General features: G+C 34.3%; 1 protein-coding gene, 1 long non-coding RNA gene and 1 pseudogene across 2 annotated transcripts in view; 2 read left to right on the top strand and 1 right to left on the bottom strand.

The window, feature by feature from the left end:
- The first annotated feature begins 19 nt into the window (after nt 1-19).
- The window catches only part of LOC140664827 (uncharacterized), a 57,664-nt gene continuing 36,133 nt past the window's right edge, over nt 20-21,550 (top strand). Inside the window, exons 1-2 of the long non-coding RNA XR_012046501.1 lie at nt 20-551; nt 3,548-3,724. This is a non-coding gene — a long non-coding RNA (uncharacterized lncRNA). The remainder of the gene's footprint in view (nt 552-3,547; nt 3,725-21,550) is intronic.
- Nucleotides 1,473-2,750, top strand: Roc1a (Regulator of cullins 1a). The gene is made up of 5 exons (XM_072890322.1): nt 1,473-1,632; nt 1,810-1,837; nt 1,921-2,042; nt 2,115-2,200; nt 2,436-2,750. Exons 1-5 carry the CDS (start codon nt 1,540-1,542, stop codon nt 2,446-2,448), a joined length of 342 nt encoding a protein of 113 aa, XP_072746423.1. The 5' UTR covers nt 1,473-1,539; the 3' UTR covers nt 2,449-2,750.
- LOC140664450 (uncharacterized) lies at nt 7,316-11,642 on the bottom strand (annotated as a pseudogene).

Raw genomic sequence — 21,550 nt, 5'->3', positions numbered from 1 at the left:
TGTCCGCAATTCCGAGCTGTCGCAATTGATCTTCGCGGTCTTTTGTGAAATGTCCGAGCCCGAGCACGTATATATTTCGTATCGTGAGTGAGGAAAATTTTAAAAGCTACAAGAGAAGAGCTACTTTACTCGATGTGTCAATTTGCAATGAATAATATTGCATTTACAATCCATCAATATATTAGATATATTATATCCGTCTCTCGACGATTGCTAACTCATACATGAAAATGAAGCTCTCTTAGTAATTTGAGATGTGCGCATGCGCAGTCGCCATGTTATTTCGCATCGCGCGGCATCCGATTGTGGTCAAAATATAACAGCTCCGTGATTTTTATTGCGTTTTCCTCGTAAAAGTGAATATCGTGTAGAAACATGGGTCGGGAGTGTCGAATAAAGTGACGGGCGATTGTTGTGTCGTGTTAATTAAAGCGGGCAAATATGATTAATTGTTTTTTTCATGTCCGAATATAAGCGCGCGCGTTTTGTGACGAGAGCCAGATCAAACGAAGGGAAGATGACACCAATAAACCTTTAGAACGGAGGAGAAGGTAAATAAATTGCGTTTATATTATTAAAAATTAAACTTAAATATTTAGAATATTATTACTTCCTCAAGTATTATTACTTGAGGAAGTAATAATATTCTAAATATTTAAGTTTAATTTTTAATAATATAAACGCAATTTATAATAAAATACTTTCTTATATCATATATTGTTTTTCTATCAGAAATTATTTCATAATTATTTTAATTTTTTTTAATGTATATTAAATTTTTAAATCTGACTCGGTTTATATATGTACATTATTTTAATCACACCCGGTCACATGCTCGATTAATGATATTTATATTCTCAATTATCTCTGAAAGATCACTTGATAGATACAATAATTTATCTACGATATTGCATTCATAATTATGTATATGCTACGAAATATATATATGTATTATTGAAATAATTAAGCATATGGCTTTTGCACATGCATGTAAAACTGACACATCTTTATGTGCGAATCTCTGGATGTTTAATGACTTTTTTTGGCTACTTTATCAGTGCCATTGTTCGTCATCAAAAAGTTCGTGACTTTGAGACATTTTGTAAAATTGTCTCATTTCTCGGAGTCGGTTGAACTTTTGCGCTCGTTCTGTTGTACTGCGCATACGCGAAAAATCCCCTGTTCAACACCATGGACTAAGAAAGAGGGGGACAGAGTCTAAGATTTTAGTTTGGGCGAGAGGGGACGTCATCTCAGACATGCGGGGGGAACTGCTTTTCCGCTATATTAGTTAATTTTATCTCACGCTGCGATATTCTCACTACATCTACATGAACACATGCAACCGTAGTGGAGGGGATAACGCACACGAGCGAAAACTGTCTATGACATGCGCACACGTGTATAATTGAAGAACCAATATGGCGGCCCCCCCTGCTACGGCATGTCCGCCGCTATAGCTTGTGCTCCGTCTCTCTCCTTCTTCCTTAGGCCGTGTTCAACACAACACCGATTTGGCATACGCTCCAAAATTTAAATATGGCGTCAACCATGGAAATCGACGACGACGAGTGCGATTTGCCGACCTCTAGCAGCGGAAAAGGCGAGAAAAAGCGTTTCGAAGTCAAGAAGGTGAGTGAAGACACGTAAATAGATTATACGAAATCGAGAGTATGCTCACAGTCGTTTCACGGTATATAAATATAATTCCTAACCTTAGTTATGCTTTGTCACTTCTTGTTTCTCTGTATACATGTGTATTTATATTATCTTTCACGCAATTAAATACGATGTTTATGTTTATTTCAGTGGAATGCAGTGGCATTATGGGCCTGGGGTAAGAATTATGATCAATCATTGTATAGTATTGTACAATCTTCAAAGTAAATAGCGAAAGTTTTCTAATACGTTGATTTTCAGATATTGTTGTGGACAATTGTGCTATATGTCGTAATCACATTATGGATCTTTGTATTGAATGTCAAGCAAACCAGGCATCTGCTACAAGCGAAGAGTGCACAGTGGCCTGGGGTGTATGTAACGTAGGTTTGATACTTTGACGTTAATGTTATGAATCTTATGACTTATTGTATAATTGCAGTTTTCTTTTTCAGCACGCTTTTCATTTCCATTGCATCTCACGTTGGTTGAAAACAAGGCAGGTCTGTCCACTTGACAATCGTGAATGGGAATTTCAGAAGTAAGTAATTTTTATACGTGTAATAAAACTTAAATTTTACATATGAATTTTATATTATAAAGTATTTTATTTTACATACAAATATTTAGATTGTAAATACTGTTTATAGTAGATTTAAATATAATGTAATTAAAGATATGAATCTATGTATGTAAGACCTACTTTTAAAATAAGTTACTTTTAAAATAAATAATTATATTAGAATAATTATTAATTTTACTATCTCTCTTTACAGATATGGTCATTAATCAGATGTATTCAGCTGTGCAAAGTCAATCTTTTCAGCCAAGTCGCCGTAAATATAATTTTTAATTGTATACTATAGAAAATTATTTTTTCACATGACAAATGTAATAAAACAAAGAAAAGCAAACGAAAAGAAACGCAAAAAAAAAAAAATACACAGTCGAATTTATCATTTTTTTTATTAAGCAAAAATTTAATCGATAGCAGATATATAATTAATTCCAAAGTTTGTCACATTTAACTTCTACCAATATATATTATATAACTTGTAGATTACAATAATAAATAAACACTATAAAATGCTTCTGATAATTTATTTACAGCTTTTTCGACCACTAAAGTAATGGAAATTGTATATTAATAATAATGTACATTAATGCTGTTTTGTTAAATTTTAAAATATTCTAAAACATTACTTTTGAATGTAATACTTCATTTAATACTTTTATTTAATATTTTTATTTACAAAAATGTGATATCTTAAATATTGTTAGGATACGTTTTGACATTGGGCATTATTTGTATTTTTTTTTATGATGAGGATTTTTTAAACCTTGATTAATCCGATTATCCGATCTTTCAGAGATTTGGTCTAGCAAAAGTTTCGTCCCGTTCTATCGTAAGGAAGTGAATGCGAAAAGAGTGTGAGGTGATAGCTAAACTCTTTTCACCTTTGAATCTTATCCTCCTTCTTACATGTTCATCTTCGTGTGATAATATTTTAATTCTAAAATGAACTGATTTGAGAAGGAATTTTGTTAAATTTTTATATGAATTTTATATGATTTTTATAAGAAAGTATTCTACATATTAAAATGATCTTGATTCTTTTAATAATTTGCTTCTCATGGTGTGCTTTTTCATTAAATAAAATATTATATTCCGCTTATATAATGTGACGCACCTTAAGGTACATTAATAGCAATGACATTTATTTAACATAGTTTGATGTATATCTTTATTACGCTCAAGGCGATTCCGCAAATCCATGCCGATGCGAACATAGCTCGTTAATGAGATATAACGGGTATCGTCGTTCGTGACGTCATGTCGTGAGGCCGATCGATCGTACGGAGATCATCTCTCGAATCCCTTTTCCAGTTCTAGGGCATTCAGCAGGAGACTGGTATACGGTAGGCAATACTTATCAGGCGAGCGAAACCGGGGGTAGTCCCGACGAGCCGGCTTCTAATCTGGGCATACAGCGAAAATTACATCTTCTTGCACAGGAGAACTGGGAAGGAAGAGCCGGTCGACTTCTGCCTAGAAAGAGCAACGGTAAGCTTCTTTCATCTCAATTCTTACTTTTCTGTCGTCTGACTTTAGATCCCGGCACCTTATTCGGGGATTCGCACGCTGGATAAAAACAAAAAGAGAGAAAGAAAGAGAGAGGGAGAGGGAGAGAGCGAGCAGTTTGCACACCTGTTCTGAAAGTCTTATGAATAGTCAGGGCGTGGGAAGAGACTCGAGGGCGAGATCACGCCTGCACTCGAAGACAGTATCTAACAAGGAATCTGTAGGTAGTCAGGTCGGGGTCAGTTAATCACTAAGTGGATTTTATACTAGTTTATGTTACAATTCAAAGTAATTTTTTTTAGCATTTATAAAAACCAATGACAGATGCATTTCTTTGCGAGTAAGTTAGCCGGATGAAGCAATTTTTTCAGAGGCACTTTCGCTAAATTACCCATTAGAATTGATTTAACTATAGAAAATTGATTATAATTCTTTGAACGTGTCACAATAATAACGATATAAAAATATATAGATAAGAGAAAAATAAAATAGTTATACATTTATACATATGCAAAAAATATGCAATATTATTAATACATTAAGTTTTGATAAAAGACAAAACATTTTAATCGATAAGTATCAATTCTCACCGTTGCATTCGCTCTCTCTCTCTCTCTCTTTTTCTTTCATTAGCTAATTATCAGACGCATATTATTACTATAATAAAATATAAAAATTGCCAGTTTTATTCACATTTTTATTAACTGGTATTTTATTACCTGGTACGACATGTAAAAAAATAGTGTGCTGATCAGATTTAGAATGTTTAAAAATAGCATGCAGTTATATATGAATTAAACTTTTTTCTAATAAAAGTCATTTTTTATATTACGGTAACATTAAAAGTTATTCAAATACTGTCTTCTGTTTGTGTGTGTGTGTGTGTGTGTGTGTGTGTCATGTCGGCGTATCATTCAGGATATTTAATTATTTTTAAATTTAAATTCTCTCATTTTTTAGAATAAAAATCACAATATACATATTGCACACGTTACTAGAAAAAGAGACAAGACACATGTACATATATTTATAAAATATATATTATATATTTTATATATTAAAGAAATATTATGTATATATTTAAATTATATATATAACATTTTTTAAATATATTTTATACATTAAATTTTATAAATATACATATATATACAGTATACATATGTACATGTATATACATTTATTGCAGCTAATGTTTTTGCATTATACAAATATCTTTGGTTAAAAAGTCGATTATAAAATTAGTCAAAAAATCATTAAAAAGACATTTAGTATTTTTTGAATATTATACACACATATGTATACACATACGCGTATACGTGCGCGAGTACGTAAAGACATTTTTAAGAATATATAAAGAAAATAAAAGATCAAGTATTTTTGTAACAAATAAACCTGAGCGAATTCTGAATGATTCTTGTCGCTTCAATTGTTAGTTGTTACGCTCGAAATTTGCAAATACAAAAACACTTAGTCTAAGCGCAGTTAAAGCATGTCAAGAGTAATGCCGCAGTGAGAGGGTCGATTTTTCGGCGTCGTGGATTTTGCTTGTCATAGCTCGTAGCGGCAGGTGCGTACACTCGCCCGTAATATTTACCTGGGAGCGCAAGAGATGGGATATAAATATGATTTTCGTCCTCGACGACAGCGAATGAGGGGCGATAGGAACAAGGAGAGTAAGATATAGGGAAGGGAGAAAGATAGAGGGGTGAAAAGGTTGATAGGGAGAGTAGGTCGTCGGTGCGGAGGCGCGCGCGGGCCTCATTTCCGGCGGAAACAGAGGTTCTCTCACCCCCGATAAAAGTTGCCCCGCCGACCCGTTCTCCCTCGTTCTCCCTTGTTTCAGTCCGACGACGGTGGCGGCAAAGGCCAATCGAATTAAATACATTCCCGTGGAGGATCGTCCAATCCGAAGACGGTGTCTCCGCGGTTTTTGTCCCGCTGTTCGTCCGCCTCGATACCGCAACCGTCCCTTTCTACTTCCCCTTAAATCTTAGTGTAAATCTACTTTCTGAAGGTAAATTTACTCTGCAAAGCTGGTTAAGGCTGTTAAGCTGTCGTCACTGCGCTACACCTGAAACTCGATTAGCTGAAATCCTTCGAATTTCATCTTTACTTACCGTAACATACTACTGATACTTTTACTTTTGAAATAATCTCGATCTTTACAAGCGATTTTAACATATACTATTTGACAGAAGGACACAGTGTGTCAAACATACTATGATTAAATTCTTACTATTGTCAGAATTTATGATGTGAAATATTTCAACATTAAAAACGTATTTTCATACATTATATATTTACTAATGTATACTAACTATATATTTTTATATATATTTTGGCAAGAAATATGGAAGATTCTTAAATATTTTGTTTTCTTTTTTCTTGGCTTAATATGCTATTATTTTAAATTTTTTAAATAATTTTGAGTGAACAAAATTTAAAATATTTGTTTTATAATGATAATTTTTTTTTTTCGTCACGACTCATAAATTTATTCAATCAAGATTAACAACGATTTATAATGCTTGCGATTTTACTTAACAAAGGAGAACCGATAGTCTTTCTAGTAATCTATGTTATATCCGTCTATTTTATTTGGATAGTCGCGATTATCACTCCGCATACGAGAAGAGGGCCAGAAATGTTTCAGTCTTATATATTGAATTATTTAAAAAAGCGATGTTTTGGTAGAGAGAAAGAGAGAAAGGGAGCTACGCGGAAGCCATCCATTATCCGTAGTACCGATAAATCCCGCCGAGGTGTTCGAGCTCCTAGTGTTTGGCGGATATATCAAGGTTTCCTTCACTTCGTCGCTTCGTGCTAGGACGCGATCGCCGTCGACCTTTTCTACTTGTTTCCCCCCCGCGTCGCAGACTCTTCCGAATCAGTCGAGATTTTGTCGATGCGATTCAGGAGAATGAATGCACCGATAAATCGAGAGATTTCTCTGTCGAATGTTGACGACTGTCGTGGCCTGAAAAAAATAATGTAAGCTATATTAGGCGAAATGATTAGATAATAAAAGATAAGAAAGACAGATAAATAGAGATCACTAGGCACGCATTGTTATATTTTTTATCAATACTTTGAAAAAAAGATAATACAGCTCGCGCGTAAAGAATATAACTTTTCATTTTACCTTGATCGAACGGCCAACTTTGCACTTCTTATTTTTTCAATTATAAATTACTGTCTCTCCGAAATCGGCAAAGTGTGTATCGGTGTTAAATGAGGAAATTTAATAGACGACGACGAGTCGGCTAACGATTTAAGAATAAACTTTAGAACTTTTGCAAATACTATTTTTCCATGGGGAAGGCTCGAAGGAGGCAAGGCGGTTCGTGCAGATTAATTTTTGCAAATACAGCGGCAAGCCTGATTTGATTTAAATCTGTCCGAGCGCGTACCTAAATTGGTTCCTGCGGGAGACAGCGCCGTTGCCTTATCCTCGCGACTTCTGCTGAGATTCCGCGTCTTCTCCCGGCATCGAGAGATTTTTCACACCGATGTTACGTAATGGTGGTGGTGACTGACGAGAACGCGGGTAGTTGTAGCAACGGTAAATCCTCGTTAGATCCGCGAGAAAAACAAAGGTGAAGGTGGACGCCAACCCTCTCGACCGACTCGGCGATATTCTTTCCCTCTCTTCAGCTTTCTTCCACACGAAAAGGGTTGTCTGCTTTCTTGTGGCAAATTTGTGCGATTTTCGGTTTTGTTACCTTTAGCTTTTTTGCTTTTATGTTTTGAAATATTATATTATATTGTTATTATGGATAAATAATGAGAAAAATCATTAAAATTTATACTTTGTCATAGGTACTGCTATATCATAAATGTCTTCAATCGTTATAAATGCGCGTGTACATTAAAAAATATTTTTTTTTTATTGTAATACTTAGAAAATGAAGGTAATTGCAGTATTTTGCAATTGAGATGTACGGGATATTTGTCTAAATGTACATAGTTAATTCATATTATTGTGTCAATTTGTGAGATAAGAGTCTTAATAATCGTTTTAATAACAACAATTTTAAAAACAAGAATTTTATAAAGAATGGATAAACGTAAATTGCAGCAACATTTTAAAGTTAAATGTTCGTATTTGAGTTAAAGAAATTAAGAACTTGTTAACTCGTTTTAACATATATAATAAACTTTACAGAACGCTTATCATATCTTGATAGCTTATTTTTGAGTATGATAAAAATGTCAAAAATTTTAATATAAAATTTCGAAAATATAAATTATAAATAATGAAAGTTAGCTAATATATATATATTGCATTAAAGTTACGCATTTAAATTTATAATTAATAAGCTTTTGTATACGATTATTATTATCGACTTTATCGCACATAATATTGATTTTAATTGCTTGATTGATTTTATGTTTCTTTCTTAAATGTAAAAATCATATATATTATGACAATCAGCTGATAATTATAAGTCGAGCAAATTTTAATTATTGCACACTATTATTTAAATTATTATTAATAAAAATTTGAATAATTTATTAGATTATTCAATTTAAAAAGAATTATAGTTATATTATAGAAAATATAGTTTTATATTGTTAGAATAAAATTGATCTATCTTTTAACAAATCGAAATATATTTATGGAAATTAATTTTACTATTTTTTTTCCAATTTCTAAGAAAAGTAAAATTGTATAAGCTTAATAAATGAAGATAAATTTAATAAATAAAAATAATATTTGTCACATTTTTTTCTAGTGACTTATCATTACATAATCTATTATTTTTTTATTTTTATTACAATTACTAATTTATTGAGATCACAATTTTATTTTTCTTATAAGAATTTAAAAGAGACAATAATAATAAATATTATAATAAATATTGTTATCAAAACAAAAAGGTAAAAATTATAATTTTTAAATGTAATGTAATGTGCGATAATCTATAGATCAAAATTACTTGATATTTAAGAAACGGAGATTATATATTTGGCGTAATTTATTTCATAGTATACATACTTTAAATATTTCATAGCAAGAGAAAAATATATATATTATATTGGCTGATACACAGTATTTAGCGCTTATGTCGTGCTTCTTGTTTTTGTTATAATTGGTTTATTATTGTCCACACCAACTTGGACAATAAGACTCGAGAAGATCAACGCTAAACGCTTGTATTGTTGCATCGGAACACAAAAAGATGCTTTTATTTCTACGATTAACAGTGGTTATTTATTTTATTTATTGAATTTATCGAAATTAATAAAGTTATAATTGACTTTATATTTTTATTTGTCAATCGCGTAAATCAAGTGTTTGTGTATCAATAATTAATTATAAAATGCATTAATTCGCAAAATTTATTTGACTGATTTCTATTCGCGTGAGCAGCTAGCAAAGCACGATGATATATTTTCAGATATTTCATTATTCTGCGAATATGCTCTATGTTATATTATTAATTTTAACATGTATGTTTATTCGTTCATATTGTAATATGAGATAGTAAGCTCCCTAAAACGCAATTATATACTACAATATTTGTAAGCAACAGGTGTAGCATGACTAGTGAGAGGCGTGCGGAATCGACTGTGTTATTTTCGAATTCTTCTCTCTATTATTCGTTGTATTAGTTTGCGAGTATTGTAATTTTGATAACTTCATATAATCAAACTCTTTTTTCGCATTATTCTTCAGCTGTGATATAGTAGAATGCATGTCGCATGCAATTAGTCTTAAAAACGCTGCGAAAAGTACCGCGCAATTATGGCATCGTAATGAGTAACATTAGTGCATAACACGTAATAATTAACCATGTTTTCGCGTATGAGTGTTATACGTAAGTGTTATGGACAAAAGCAGTAAGGAGAGGAAAACAGAAAAAACGAGAGACATGTTAGGGATAGATGATGACAGAACAATTACATAGTGGGGTGAATAATTTACAACATATTTAATTCATATTATTTATTACTTGTGAGATTTATCTGCTCGTTTATCTCGATAGTCAACATTTCTAAGTATTTGTCGTAATGAATAGATTATTATTATCTTTTTTGATTATCTCTTTTGATAATGCGCTGGTTTACATATATATCATCATTGCATATATAGTAATATCATGATTATAAAATATTTTATATATATTTGTAGATATAAAACATATTTTTAAATAGAATCTTAGTAGTTGTACATATAAACAAATATATGTCTTATAATTAAACAGAGATTATTTCTTTAAGAGAAAGAATTAGATTTTCTTTTATTTAAAATTCTATAAAAAGGTTTATATCTAAAGAAAGTTTTTTTTTATGTATTTATAACTTTTAATAAATATTTTACATAACTTGCATAACAAATATATTATATATATATATATATATATATATATATATATATATATATATATATATATATATATATATATAAAACACACACACATACAAATGTGTAATGCATATACGCTTATTAATTTGTCAAATGTGACTAATTTTTCAATTAGATGATATCGATTTTAGTTGATTCTGTTTTTTTAGTTTTTTATTTATAGGAATTATATACACAACACACATACACACACAATATAGCAATTAGTAGATATAATGGCAATTAGATTAAACAGATTTTCATTGTTTCACTTATTCACAAATATTATCTAATCCTTTATTTATAAAATATATAAAAATATTCGCATCTAATAGTTCTTTTCTCTAGTATGTGCTGATAAAATTAATGAAATAATAAATTTGAACTTACGATTATTAAATTATACGCATATACACATAATACAGATTTGAGCGTGCAAAATTTACACGCAATTGGTCAATTTTCATTGCAAATAACTTAGTATTTACTATAATCTTCGTAATTTTATATCAGAATTTTTGAGAATTCGCCGTTGAAACATTGCGTGATTGTTGGACACTCTGTACGCGATATTCTTGGCGGACGAGTTTCTGGGAGAGCACTCGATAGGCTAAGTAAATCAGAGGCCTTTGGCCAAGAGCGAGGCTACCCTTTAACCCCCATACTATCTCCGCCGTAGCCCCTGTCGTCCCTTACATGATGACAGAAGTGGGGATGGCAGGAGCAACAAAGGGTCGGCTAAGAGCTCTTCAGCGACCACTCGCGCACCTTCCCCAACCTAGGAAGCATCACCTACTCTTTGGTTCTGTCGGTCTTGCTTGCTTGCTTGCTTGCTGCTTGCTTGCCCCATGACGTGATTGCCACCGAAATGTGTTTACCGTAAACCGTATCAAACTGTTGAAGGCCGGCCCGCGCTTCAGCGCCGTAGCTGTCTATCTTTTTCGAGTACGTCGATAAAAGTACGTATTTCCATCAATTTTGTGGCCGCCATTTATGGTCATCGCGCAATCTTCCACCGTTTTCACAAAGTAGATTTAGGCGAATCGATCATTCAATCAGATTTATATTTTCTGTTACTGAAATATGTCAGACTATGATTTAGGGAAGAATGATTGGAGTAAAAAAGACCAGCTTTAATATTACAAATATATTTTTCAATATATGCTAATAAAATTTTGTTTCTGTTAATTTCATTAATTTTTGATAAAATTTTCTGGAAATTAGCATATTCTTTTCTACATAAATTATTGTAAAATTTAAAATGAAAAGATATATATATATATATATATACACATATATATACATATATGTGTGTAAAAATACATAATATATATAATATATGTACATAAAATAATTTGAAATAGATGCATATTTTATACATAAAATTTATTGGTTGTACTGCGCGTTACATAAAAACTGTACTTAATTGTATGTTATAATTATCGATAAAAGAATCTTTTTTAGTCTATGTTTTGTTGACACAAAAATTATGTCTCGATGGTCAACTGATTACTTACAAATACATCGGACGAAACCCCCGTTGACAAACATAGCGGCTACGTCTCGATAAATATCGGGCGGTGTACTCCGATAAATATCACGTTTGACTCCGATAAATATCGGGCATGGTTAATCGACGCTTACCGGAATTAAAAGCTTATTGATTATCGGAATGTAATTCCCAGAATGATGTCTATCCGCCTATTATTCTCTCACTTATCGGTTACATTCTTGGCTTGCAAAAGGATAACGACGAATTATTTGTTCAAAGCTGTTGCCACGCGATCGAATTTAAATTATCCGGATAATGTTGGTAATTAGCGTGTCTTGTTTACACACACATATTTGTAATGGATGGTTGTGACGTAAGATCGCGGCCTTTACGTTGTAATTTTTTTGCTAAAAATTAATTAAAAGTTATACATCATACATAATATATAATGTATTGCAAATATACACTTGGTTTAAATTTAGATAAAAACAATTTACTAACATATTACACAAAATGTTCTCTTCAGATTTTGATTATGTTTAATATTTTGAATCAATTTTTTCTTATAAAAGATTTGCATAAAAGATTGCATTTTATTGCCATAATTGTGAAAATATTTAAAAATACGAAAATTTTAAGGGATGTTCAGAAATAAATTTCAGGAATATAAATAAATAATGATACAAGATTCTGTAGATTAGATTCTATGTCTCATAATTAATACAAATAACAATTCTAATAATGATGACCTTTGTCATGTGCACCTTTTCATAATTAAAATGCTTTCATCTATCAATCTAATTAAATTGGTTTACCATTATTTGACATACTGTTATTTTAATCGCATATTGAGTTTAGTTGCATTCAGAATCACGTATGTGAATCTTTATTTATATTTAATTAATACAGTTTTGCCTGTACACAATTACTTGTGAAGATTTGTTGCTTCAAGTGCAGTGGAGCAAATTTCATGAGAGCACGGCGTGGTCGGCTGACCCGAGATTCTTGCAGTTCAGGAATATGAAGTGCATCTGGGCCGTGACCAGAAGCAGTCTGATATCCGATATAATTGTTCTGAATAGGCCGGAAGCTATTTCCACCCCAATTTGCAATCTAGTAAATACCAGTAAACCAGCGCCAAATATGTACCACCGCACCCAGTCTCAGACAAAAGCTGGCAAGTACATCTGCGAGAGTTTCATTGTTATCGTTTTGTTGCAAAATATATCGTTACACTTTTTCCGCGATACGAGAAGAGAGTAAATTGTTGTTATTTTCTAAATCGCTTCACATTTTAATCTATGAAATTGTCAGGCTGATTAAATGTTAAGATTTTAATTATGCAAACGTCAACTGTCATTGTTAGGATTGTTATTTTATTATCTGATTAATTAATACAGGAAAATTCAGTATTATCAAAGTAAATGTCTTCCATCATGTTTTCTTCTTAAAAAAAGTATGTTTGGAAACAATCGTGCGTATGTAATTAAGAAAAATAAATCGGATAGAAATTGATTGTGATAAGAAAATAATATTCTTGTAAGAACAGAAATGTATCGGTATCGTATTCAGAATTTGCTTCGAAAATATACAAAAAATAGTTTTACAATGAAATCAATATTAGCAATATAGAAGTAATTTAATAAATTTATACGTTGCTCATGACAAAATTGTATAATAATAGAAAAATGAAAATACCATTAATACTAAATGTCACATAATGTTTTTATGTGTGTTTCTAATCGTAAGACTCTATTATGAATTAATCATAGATTAATACCAAAAACTATGACGACATTATCTTACAATTAGTTTTAATTAAATACTTGTAAAAATTATTGAACATTATTTTTATTAACATAAATATAAAACGTTTTTTTTATTATAATTTAAATATTATTTTTAACAATTAGCTTAATTATTATCTTCTAATTTGTAGGGCAAGAGATTTACTTTAACCAGATTTAGGTTTATTTTCGTACTATAGTATAAAGGATGTACGTAGAAACAATACGAGACACGCATACACACATTGTGAAGCAAATAGGAGATGCACTTACGGTTCAACAATGTTGCTAGTGATCTGATCGGAGCAACTGGTACTCTGTGGTTAAGATTGGTCACGGCTGGCACAGCTATTCCGACTACGACAAGCAGTTTCGCCTAAAGCACGTTCATGATTGACCCAAGTGCTGCAATGTTTCTGCTTGTAGTCATGCATATTCGATTGTAACTCTACAATCAAGCTTTTACTGTTTACGTACGACTTACCTTCTTTGATCAGGATTTCATTTTACATAGTTTATTTTTATTTATACATTATAAAGAAAGAAAGAAAGAGTATTTATATATATAACATATAAAATATAATTAACAATATTAAATTGATATGAAAAAAAAAATAATTCCTTTTTTTGAATATGTAAAATTAATATCAAAAAATGAAAAAACTTTTTCATTAACTAATATATATACTATTTGTTAGAATATTATTTTTCTTAGTTTTTAATTATCATTATCGAAATAGTCTGTGTGTTATTTGTGTATGTGTGTGTGTGTGTGGGGGGGGGGGCAGTAATCTTTAGATTATGTATAAAAATAATTTGGTTATACATAAAAAGAATAATAAGAAAATGCCAATTGTTATTTAATTTGCATTAATCGAAATATTTTTTTCACGTTGAATGCTTTGTCTTATATCTTTCTTATCACTCTTCCATGATTCACGATAGAGTTCAAGAACACCCTATATTTCGTAAGAATCAAGAATGGAATCTCTCACGAGGGTGGGAATAACAATTTCTTTCTTGTCAATATTCTCTTCAGTATTAGCGTCTTAATATTTTGAAAGTTCTACAGTATTCTCTCTCTCTCTCTCTCTCTCTCTCTTTCTTTCTCTCTATCTCGTTCTTCTTTTTTTGGAACAAGTTACTCTATCATAAAACGCGCTATTCTGATTTACTTTAGCTCACATAATGAGACGCATTTGTTGCCAATCGCGAAGACCAATAAATGCACATCGCGCGACCGCAAAGTTACAGCTTCCATCCTCTTGCGAGTGTCGCAACAATCGTTTCCGTTTATTCACCGACAATGCGCCAAACTTTCTAGTTGGATCGCGCGCTGGGTAAGCTTGGCACGATGTATTTGCTCGGCTGTTCTCGCGGCTGGGAAACTTGGAAATTTATTCCCGGGGAAAATTCGCACGTTTGAATTTTTAGCAGGCTGACGCCTAGAACTTTCTTTCTTCCTTACGGTGGCAGCGGACCGTCGCTTACCTCGCTCGCTTAATCGTCTATATAAGAAAGTGATTCTGCCAGAGCCAATCTCTCTCCCTCTCTCTCTCTCTCTCTCTCTTTCTGTCTCTCCCCTCCTTTTTTCTCTTTTTTTCTTCTCGAAAAGGATGAAAAGATCGCGAAATTTCCGAGAATCCATCCGTATCGTTGTACTACTACTCTTCACCCTTTTCGTTACGTAACAGAGACGATTGATCGATCTTCCCATGTTTGTTTTGCTCTGAATACATTCTAATAAATTGAATACAGTCTGTTACTGATTTAACATGAGGTTAGAAAAGGAAATTAAATTCTTGATTCAAGATTATATTCTGATGTTGAAATGCATATCGATTGTAATTGACTCTTATCAGCGAATCAAGAATCGATAGAATGATGGTTTTTACAAGTATAATACTCCTACAATAGAAACAACGATAATAGTGATATGTATATATTTTTTAATTAATTTTATTACATATTATATCACGCGCGTACGATCTTGCATACATATAAAGCATCATATATAATGACTCAATGAAATGACCAACAAATATAATATCTCACAGATTTTTAATACATAATCAAGCAAATGAATGAAGTAATATATAATTTTATACAATTTTGATAACGTTAAAACATGATTTTCAAACAGCATCGACTGCTCTCTTTCTTTTACTTTTGCCTCGTTGGATTGTAATTCGCGACGCATTGATTCGATGTACGAATGTATGACGTCGACACTACTGTACACACAACGGCCGTAACTTCGGGAACTTTTGTTTGAATTATGTTGAACGAATCGTGGAAACTGGTGACGCTATCGGTGCGTCACTCGACAGGAACAGTCGTAATGTGCCACTCGAGTTCAGTTCTGTCGCCGGCAAGGCAAGGCGGTAATAGCGTTGCAGGCTCTGAAGCTACCAACTACTACTGACGATACGAATCGCACAAAAGCTTGCGAACGTCTCTTTGTGTGTGTGTGTGTGTGTGTGTGTGTGTGTGTGTGTGTGTGTGTGTGTGTGTGTGTGTGTGTGAGAGAGAGAGAGAGAGAGAGAGAGAGAGAGAGAGAGAGAGAGAGAGACACCGAGAGAAAGACACAGATAAGTTTTCTTTTATCCACGCTTGCTCCAGAAACGTGGGCTCACTGAACAGTTGCCCGGAAATCGAAAATTCGCGCTTTTATCATGTCAAAAATCATTTCGAGACATTTTCGAATAATAATACAATAGTAGTAGTTGGGAATTAATAAGATAGAGTGACAATTCTGTTAAACATACAAGGTTAAATTGTGCGATTTCTATAATAAAAGTTATGCGTAAAAAAAAAAAAAAAAAATGGAATATATAAGAATGCAGAAAAAGAGATGTTTTAAGTTAGCGTCTCTAGTTTGCCGGTTCACTTGCGTAAAAATCAATCACTCCTGAATGCAGGTCGCATGTTTTAATCATGCGGAAATCATGGGCCTGTGAATGTTAAAAAGTGTTACATGATATATATGTATACGTCAAAGTCGCTATTACCATATGCATTGATATTTTGCATCCATCCGAGCTGAAATATTACAAACGACACAGAGCAATTGTTGAAACGGTATAGAGACACCTCGGTCAAAATGCGGTTTTGCGCATCGCGTTTAATTGCAACGAAATTTACGTCGATCAAATCCGACGACGCGAATAACGGCGAAAATTTATTGTCGCACTAAACGACGCGCCTTCTCCCCTCACCGCAGGTATTCTGCTAATTATAATCGCGATATCCATATTATTAATCGCCATTATCGATTGTATCATGCTCGACGCGCCGCTGATGACACGCAGGTTGACTTTGCCTGAGGCATGGTCGGCTTGCGAGACGTAACACAGCTGATCATTATTGCCATAATCTCGCTAGATAATATTGTTCATAAAATTACGCTGATTTGATAACGAATGAATAAGAAAAATAGAAATGTAAATATCTAATTAAATTAATTTTAGTATAATCTAAATCTTTTATTATATCGAAATCATCAGTTATCGTATTATTGACTATTATATCGAACTATTGGTCTTACCATATCTTTGCGTTGGCAAATAAATTGCTGCAACAATTGCTATGGAATGCCAGCCGCGCGTTCTCGATTCACTCTTTGGTTTTCCCTGGAGCGATCTAGCGCTCGTCGCTGCCGGTAATGACGATAACGAATCGCTGTAATGGCGAGGCGGCCCGGCGATTCGTTTTCGACATCGGCGACGGCGCCGTTCTCGAAATCGCGTAGCTAGTAGACTGCTAGGTAGGTACAGCCCCGGGACGATTATCGGAGTCGATCATTCAATTTCGCGTTGCAAATTGTCCGCGCCGGAAACTCATATCCGGGCACTTCCGGTTCTGCCTGGTCCCGCCCCCGGGAAGAAGAGGTCGGCGCCGTCGGGCCCAGGCACCCAGCGTAGCTGGGGTTAACGACGCGGGGGCACGAAAGGCGGAAGGGGGAGAGATGGCTCGAAAGGGAAGAGGAGACAGACAGGAGAGAATCATGGAGAGAGGATCAGCGCAAAAGTCATGGCTGAGAGTACGGCTTCATTCTGATGCGGATGAGCGGTGAACTCACTTCCGTTCTGTCCTCCAGTCTACCTGCATCAACCGTATTACTCCCATTGCGTTAACATCGAATTATAATAGTTGATGACTAATGATTAGTTTTTGATTCTTCTCTTATTACGAGTTTTATAACAGAGGGAAAACGTTAATCTTGTAAGTTTTAACTGAAAAAAAAAATTTAATTGTATATAAGTATATATATATATATATAAGCTTTATTCTTTGCAACATCTCATCTTTTTTGAATTTTTCACGTTTGTTGATGTCAACTTCATAATGAATAATTATCTTTGACTTGTCATTGATCATATCAATCTTCATACCGATCAAAAAGAGTTATCTTTCTTATTTTCCATCGACTTTTTATTAGAAAAATTTTTGTCCGTGGCTGTTGAATTTCATTAATCATCGTCGTATTTAACAGGAGCGATGATTCATAATTTTTTCTTTAATCTATTATTAATTGACGAAAAGGATTTTGTTGTTCAATGAAACATTTAAACTTAAATAAAAAAGTAACATTATGTTATAAATATTTAAACTGGAATAAAAAGTAACAATCTTTTTTCAAATTTATAAAATTTTTACGCGCGCGCTTTTCACGATATAAATTATACTTGCCACGACGTGAGTGAGACCATTGCTGGATTGACATATTTTACACAGCAGCCGCTTATCATTAGCTAGATTACCGCGACGTAATCGCCGACGAACGTGGCGACCACCGTTCAACCAAGGGGTCCGTGAAAAATAGCTGCGACCTTTCCCAGAGTAACGACCAGGTCTTCGCAACATATACGAAGGACGTGTATTAATCGTCAGCAGGTATCAGCGTCGCTCGCTCGCGGTCTGACCGATTTCATCGTTTATTCCGACACGCATACATTAGCACACGACATATACCAGCCGTCGCGCGTGTACGTGTGTGCGTGCGTGTGTATATGTGTCCCATTTACAACGACGGCAATCGGTGATTCCGTCATGAGCTACCTGCCGCATGTAGTAGAAACGAAGGAGGAGGTGTGAGTGTCGGCGCGACATCAATCGGGCCGAAAACGGTTGACTGGCCACACGGTCGTTTTCGTTTTTCAACAACAATTCCGCGTCATAACCCGTCCGCAAAACGGCTCTTTTTCGCTCTTACTCTCTATCTCTCTCTCTCTCTCTCTCTCTCTTGGTATGTACTATGTCGACGGGACCTCTCCTCCCCCGATATATTCCTGTTTCCCCGCGCAACTTAGTCATACCCTGTATCGGGTGGGTGGCCGTGGCGCGTGGTGACGGCAGTAGTGGTTTCATCGACGACGTCTATTGGAAAATTTATTCCAATATTTTCAATTAAAGTTAGACAAAGCCGCTGTTTGATAACGCTATGTGTTTCGCCGCTCTAGTTCGCCGGGGTAAAAATAATATAGCACGCGCGAATGATCAGGAGCGGCTTTCACACAGCGTCGCTGATGTCGCGCAAGAGAGAAAGAGAGAGTGAGTGAGTGAGTGAGTGAGTGAGTGAGTGAGTGAGTGAGTGAGTGAGTGAGTGAGAGAGAGAGAGAGAGAGAGAGAGAGAGAGAGAGAGAGAGAGAGAGAGATAGAGAGAGATAGAGAGAGATAGAGAGAGAGAGAGAGGGTAAAGCTGGTCGCGTCGCCGGTGCTGGTCGGTGATGGTGATGGCGATGGTTCGTTACCGTGGACGGTGGTGCGCACGTAGGGCGGGACGAGGTGTAGGCGACGAAGCGAGCTTGAAGGGTTGGTCGGGAGACAATACGCGATTCCGCACGAGTACCGCACAACGAGTTCGCGTCCAGCATTTCGCTCGATCTGCTCGGCGCAATTTAGTTCCCTATGCGGAAAGAGTCGGCTGGATGTGATCGTCTGCGATTGCTGCCGCGTCGTTATTGTTGGATTAGCCGGCTTGCAGAAGCCTAGTTGTATAAGACTGTATATTTTTCAATATGATTTATACATGCAGGATTGAAATGAGTTATCGAATAGCGCGACTTTATATATTTATTGAAAGCGCTGAAAACGGCAGAGATATCTGACTTCGATATTTTTTTTTTTTTTTAGCAAATCAATTTATTATTTTTATTATAAATACACACATCTGTATCAGATATATTTAAATATTTATCTGTTTTTACATTGTATATAATGCGAAAGTATATTTAGTAAATTAAAGTCAATCAACTTATATTTAATAAAAAGTAAATTTCCTTTTATATGTGTGCAACAAAATATTTTATAAGATAACTGTCAGTTTTAATTTTTGCGCAAACATTAACTGGGGTTATATTTTACATCACAAGACATAAAAATATATTATTTGTGTACGACTGTACATTTATTAGATTCCTATTTTAATAAATGCATCATTATCATTCGCTTCAGTGAATTTGATCACATAATTATTATTTACAAATTATAATAGTCGTGAAATTCTCTTTAGAAGTTTAAATTTATTTTCTCCCGCATCGAATGCAAAGCAGCGACATGCTGAAAGAAACGTATTTAACTGCAGATATTTCAATGTAATCAAACATGCTTCTTTTAATGCATTGCGAGAAAGAACACTCGGTAGCAATACAACTAGCTGTCTATCCGATGTGCGACAATTATATGCTCGACAGTAGGACGGCCACATACGTCACGTGCTTGTCAAGAGCTATCACAGCTTTCTATTAGTAGGCATGTAAGCATAAGAGAAAGACGAGCGAGACAAGAGATAGTATTATATACAACGGGAAAATATAATAGATCTATTTACTTTACAATATTACGCAAAAAAGTTGCAGTATTAATGTTCATATTAATTGACTTAAAAAAAAGAATTAACATAAGTGAAAAAATAGTATAATATGTATAATAAGAACAAAAATAACATGTTGAGAAAATTATTATAAACAAAAACTGGATTTTTATAAAATTTATTAATAAAAATAATGGTCAGATAATGGTATAAATAACATGTCAGATATAGTTTTTGTTTAAAAAGTTTCACAGAAAGAGATAGCCAATTACAATATTAATAAAAGTTATAGTAAAATAAAAATATTCAGAAAGACAAGAAAGAAAGAGACAGAGAGAAAGTAGATAATAAAAGTAGCACAAAGAAACCTTAAATCTGCTTTTCATATAGTTGCACCTATTATATTGCACTCTTTATTACTTTTTCCTATATATGTATATATATATAAAATATAAAGTGAACTGTGCCTGCCGAAAAATAAAAAGTCTAATATATGTGTGTATGTACATATACGTATGTACGAAGGCGCGGTTAAAAATAGTAAACGACTTTTTACTTTTCGAGCGGGCTACAGGTGCAGATGCAAGTGCATCCTTAAGACTGGCTTGGCCGGTATCTCGAGCGCGGGAGTCGAAAATCGATCCGGCGCCCGCGTCGTGAGCAGCGTCGTCGGCGGTCCAGGATGATACTTAATAACGCGAAATACGGCGTGCACGAGCAGCGGGGTGAGAGACGAGGGGAATATAAGAGGAAGAAAAAGATCGACGCTCTCGGGCAGGGCAGGCCATACGAAGGTTGGGGGCGGTCGAACACACGAGGGATATATCGCGTACGCGGATCGAAGGAAAAAGGGACGAACCGATGAAATAATAGGGCTCTCGTGCAATAGCGAGTGCCCGGCATTGTACGAGGTTGCAGCAGCCAGGCTTGTTCAATGGGAACGGATGAATGCTGGCCAGCTCGTGTGATGCAAGAGATGCGCCCTCTCCTCCTCCTCTCGCCGCTCTTTCTCTTCGAAGTCCACGCCGAAAAGCCAAGTCCACTGGTTTTAATACTATGCCCAGTGTCCACCACTTTGCACATACATTCCTGTTTGTAATTGAAATCTGCCTGCCGCCGCTGCTCGTTTTCTCGTTAGAGCCCTCTTTTTTTCCTCCCCCGTCGATCATCCTATTAGAATCGCGCTGGTCCCCTATCTCTATGGTCGATGCCGCTTTTAGTTTGTCATGGAATTGAAAGAAGAGGCAGTTTCTCGTTTGGTCGCGCGACGTTCGGAACTGCCTCCGCTTTTAATCGACTATTAATTCGCCTAGGTTCTTGGTTTATGCTTTGAATTGGCACGGAATTGTAAGATCTAATCTTGTAA

The sequence above is a fragment of the Anoplolepis gracilipes genome, chromosome 4, assembly GCF_047496725.1.
Source record: "Anoplolepis gracilipes chromosome 4, ASM4749672v1, whole genome shotgun sequence".
Lineage (NCBI taxonomy): Eukaryota > Metazoa > Arthropoda > Insecta > Hymenoptera > Formicidae > Anoplolepis > Anoplolepis gracilipes.
Note: the sequence above shows the minus strand (reverse complement) of the source record. Positions and strands in the feature narration are given on the sequence as shown.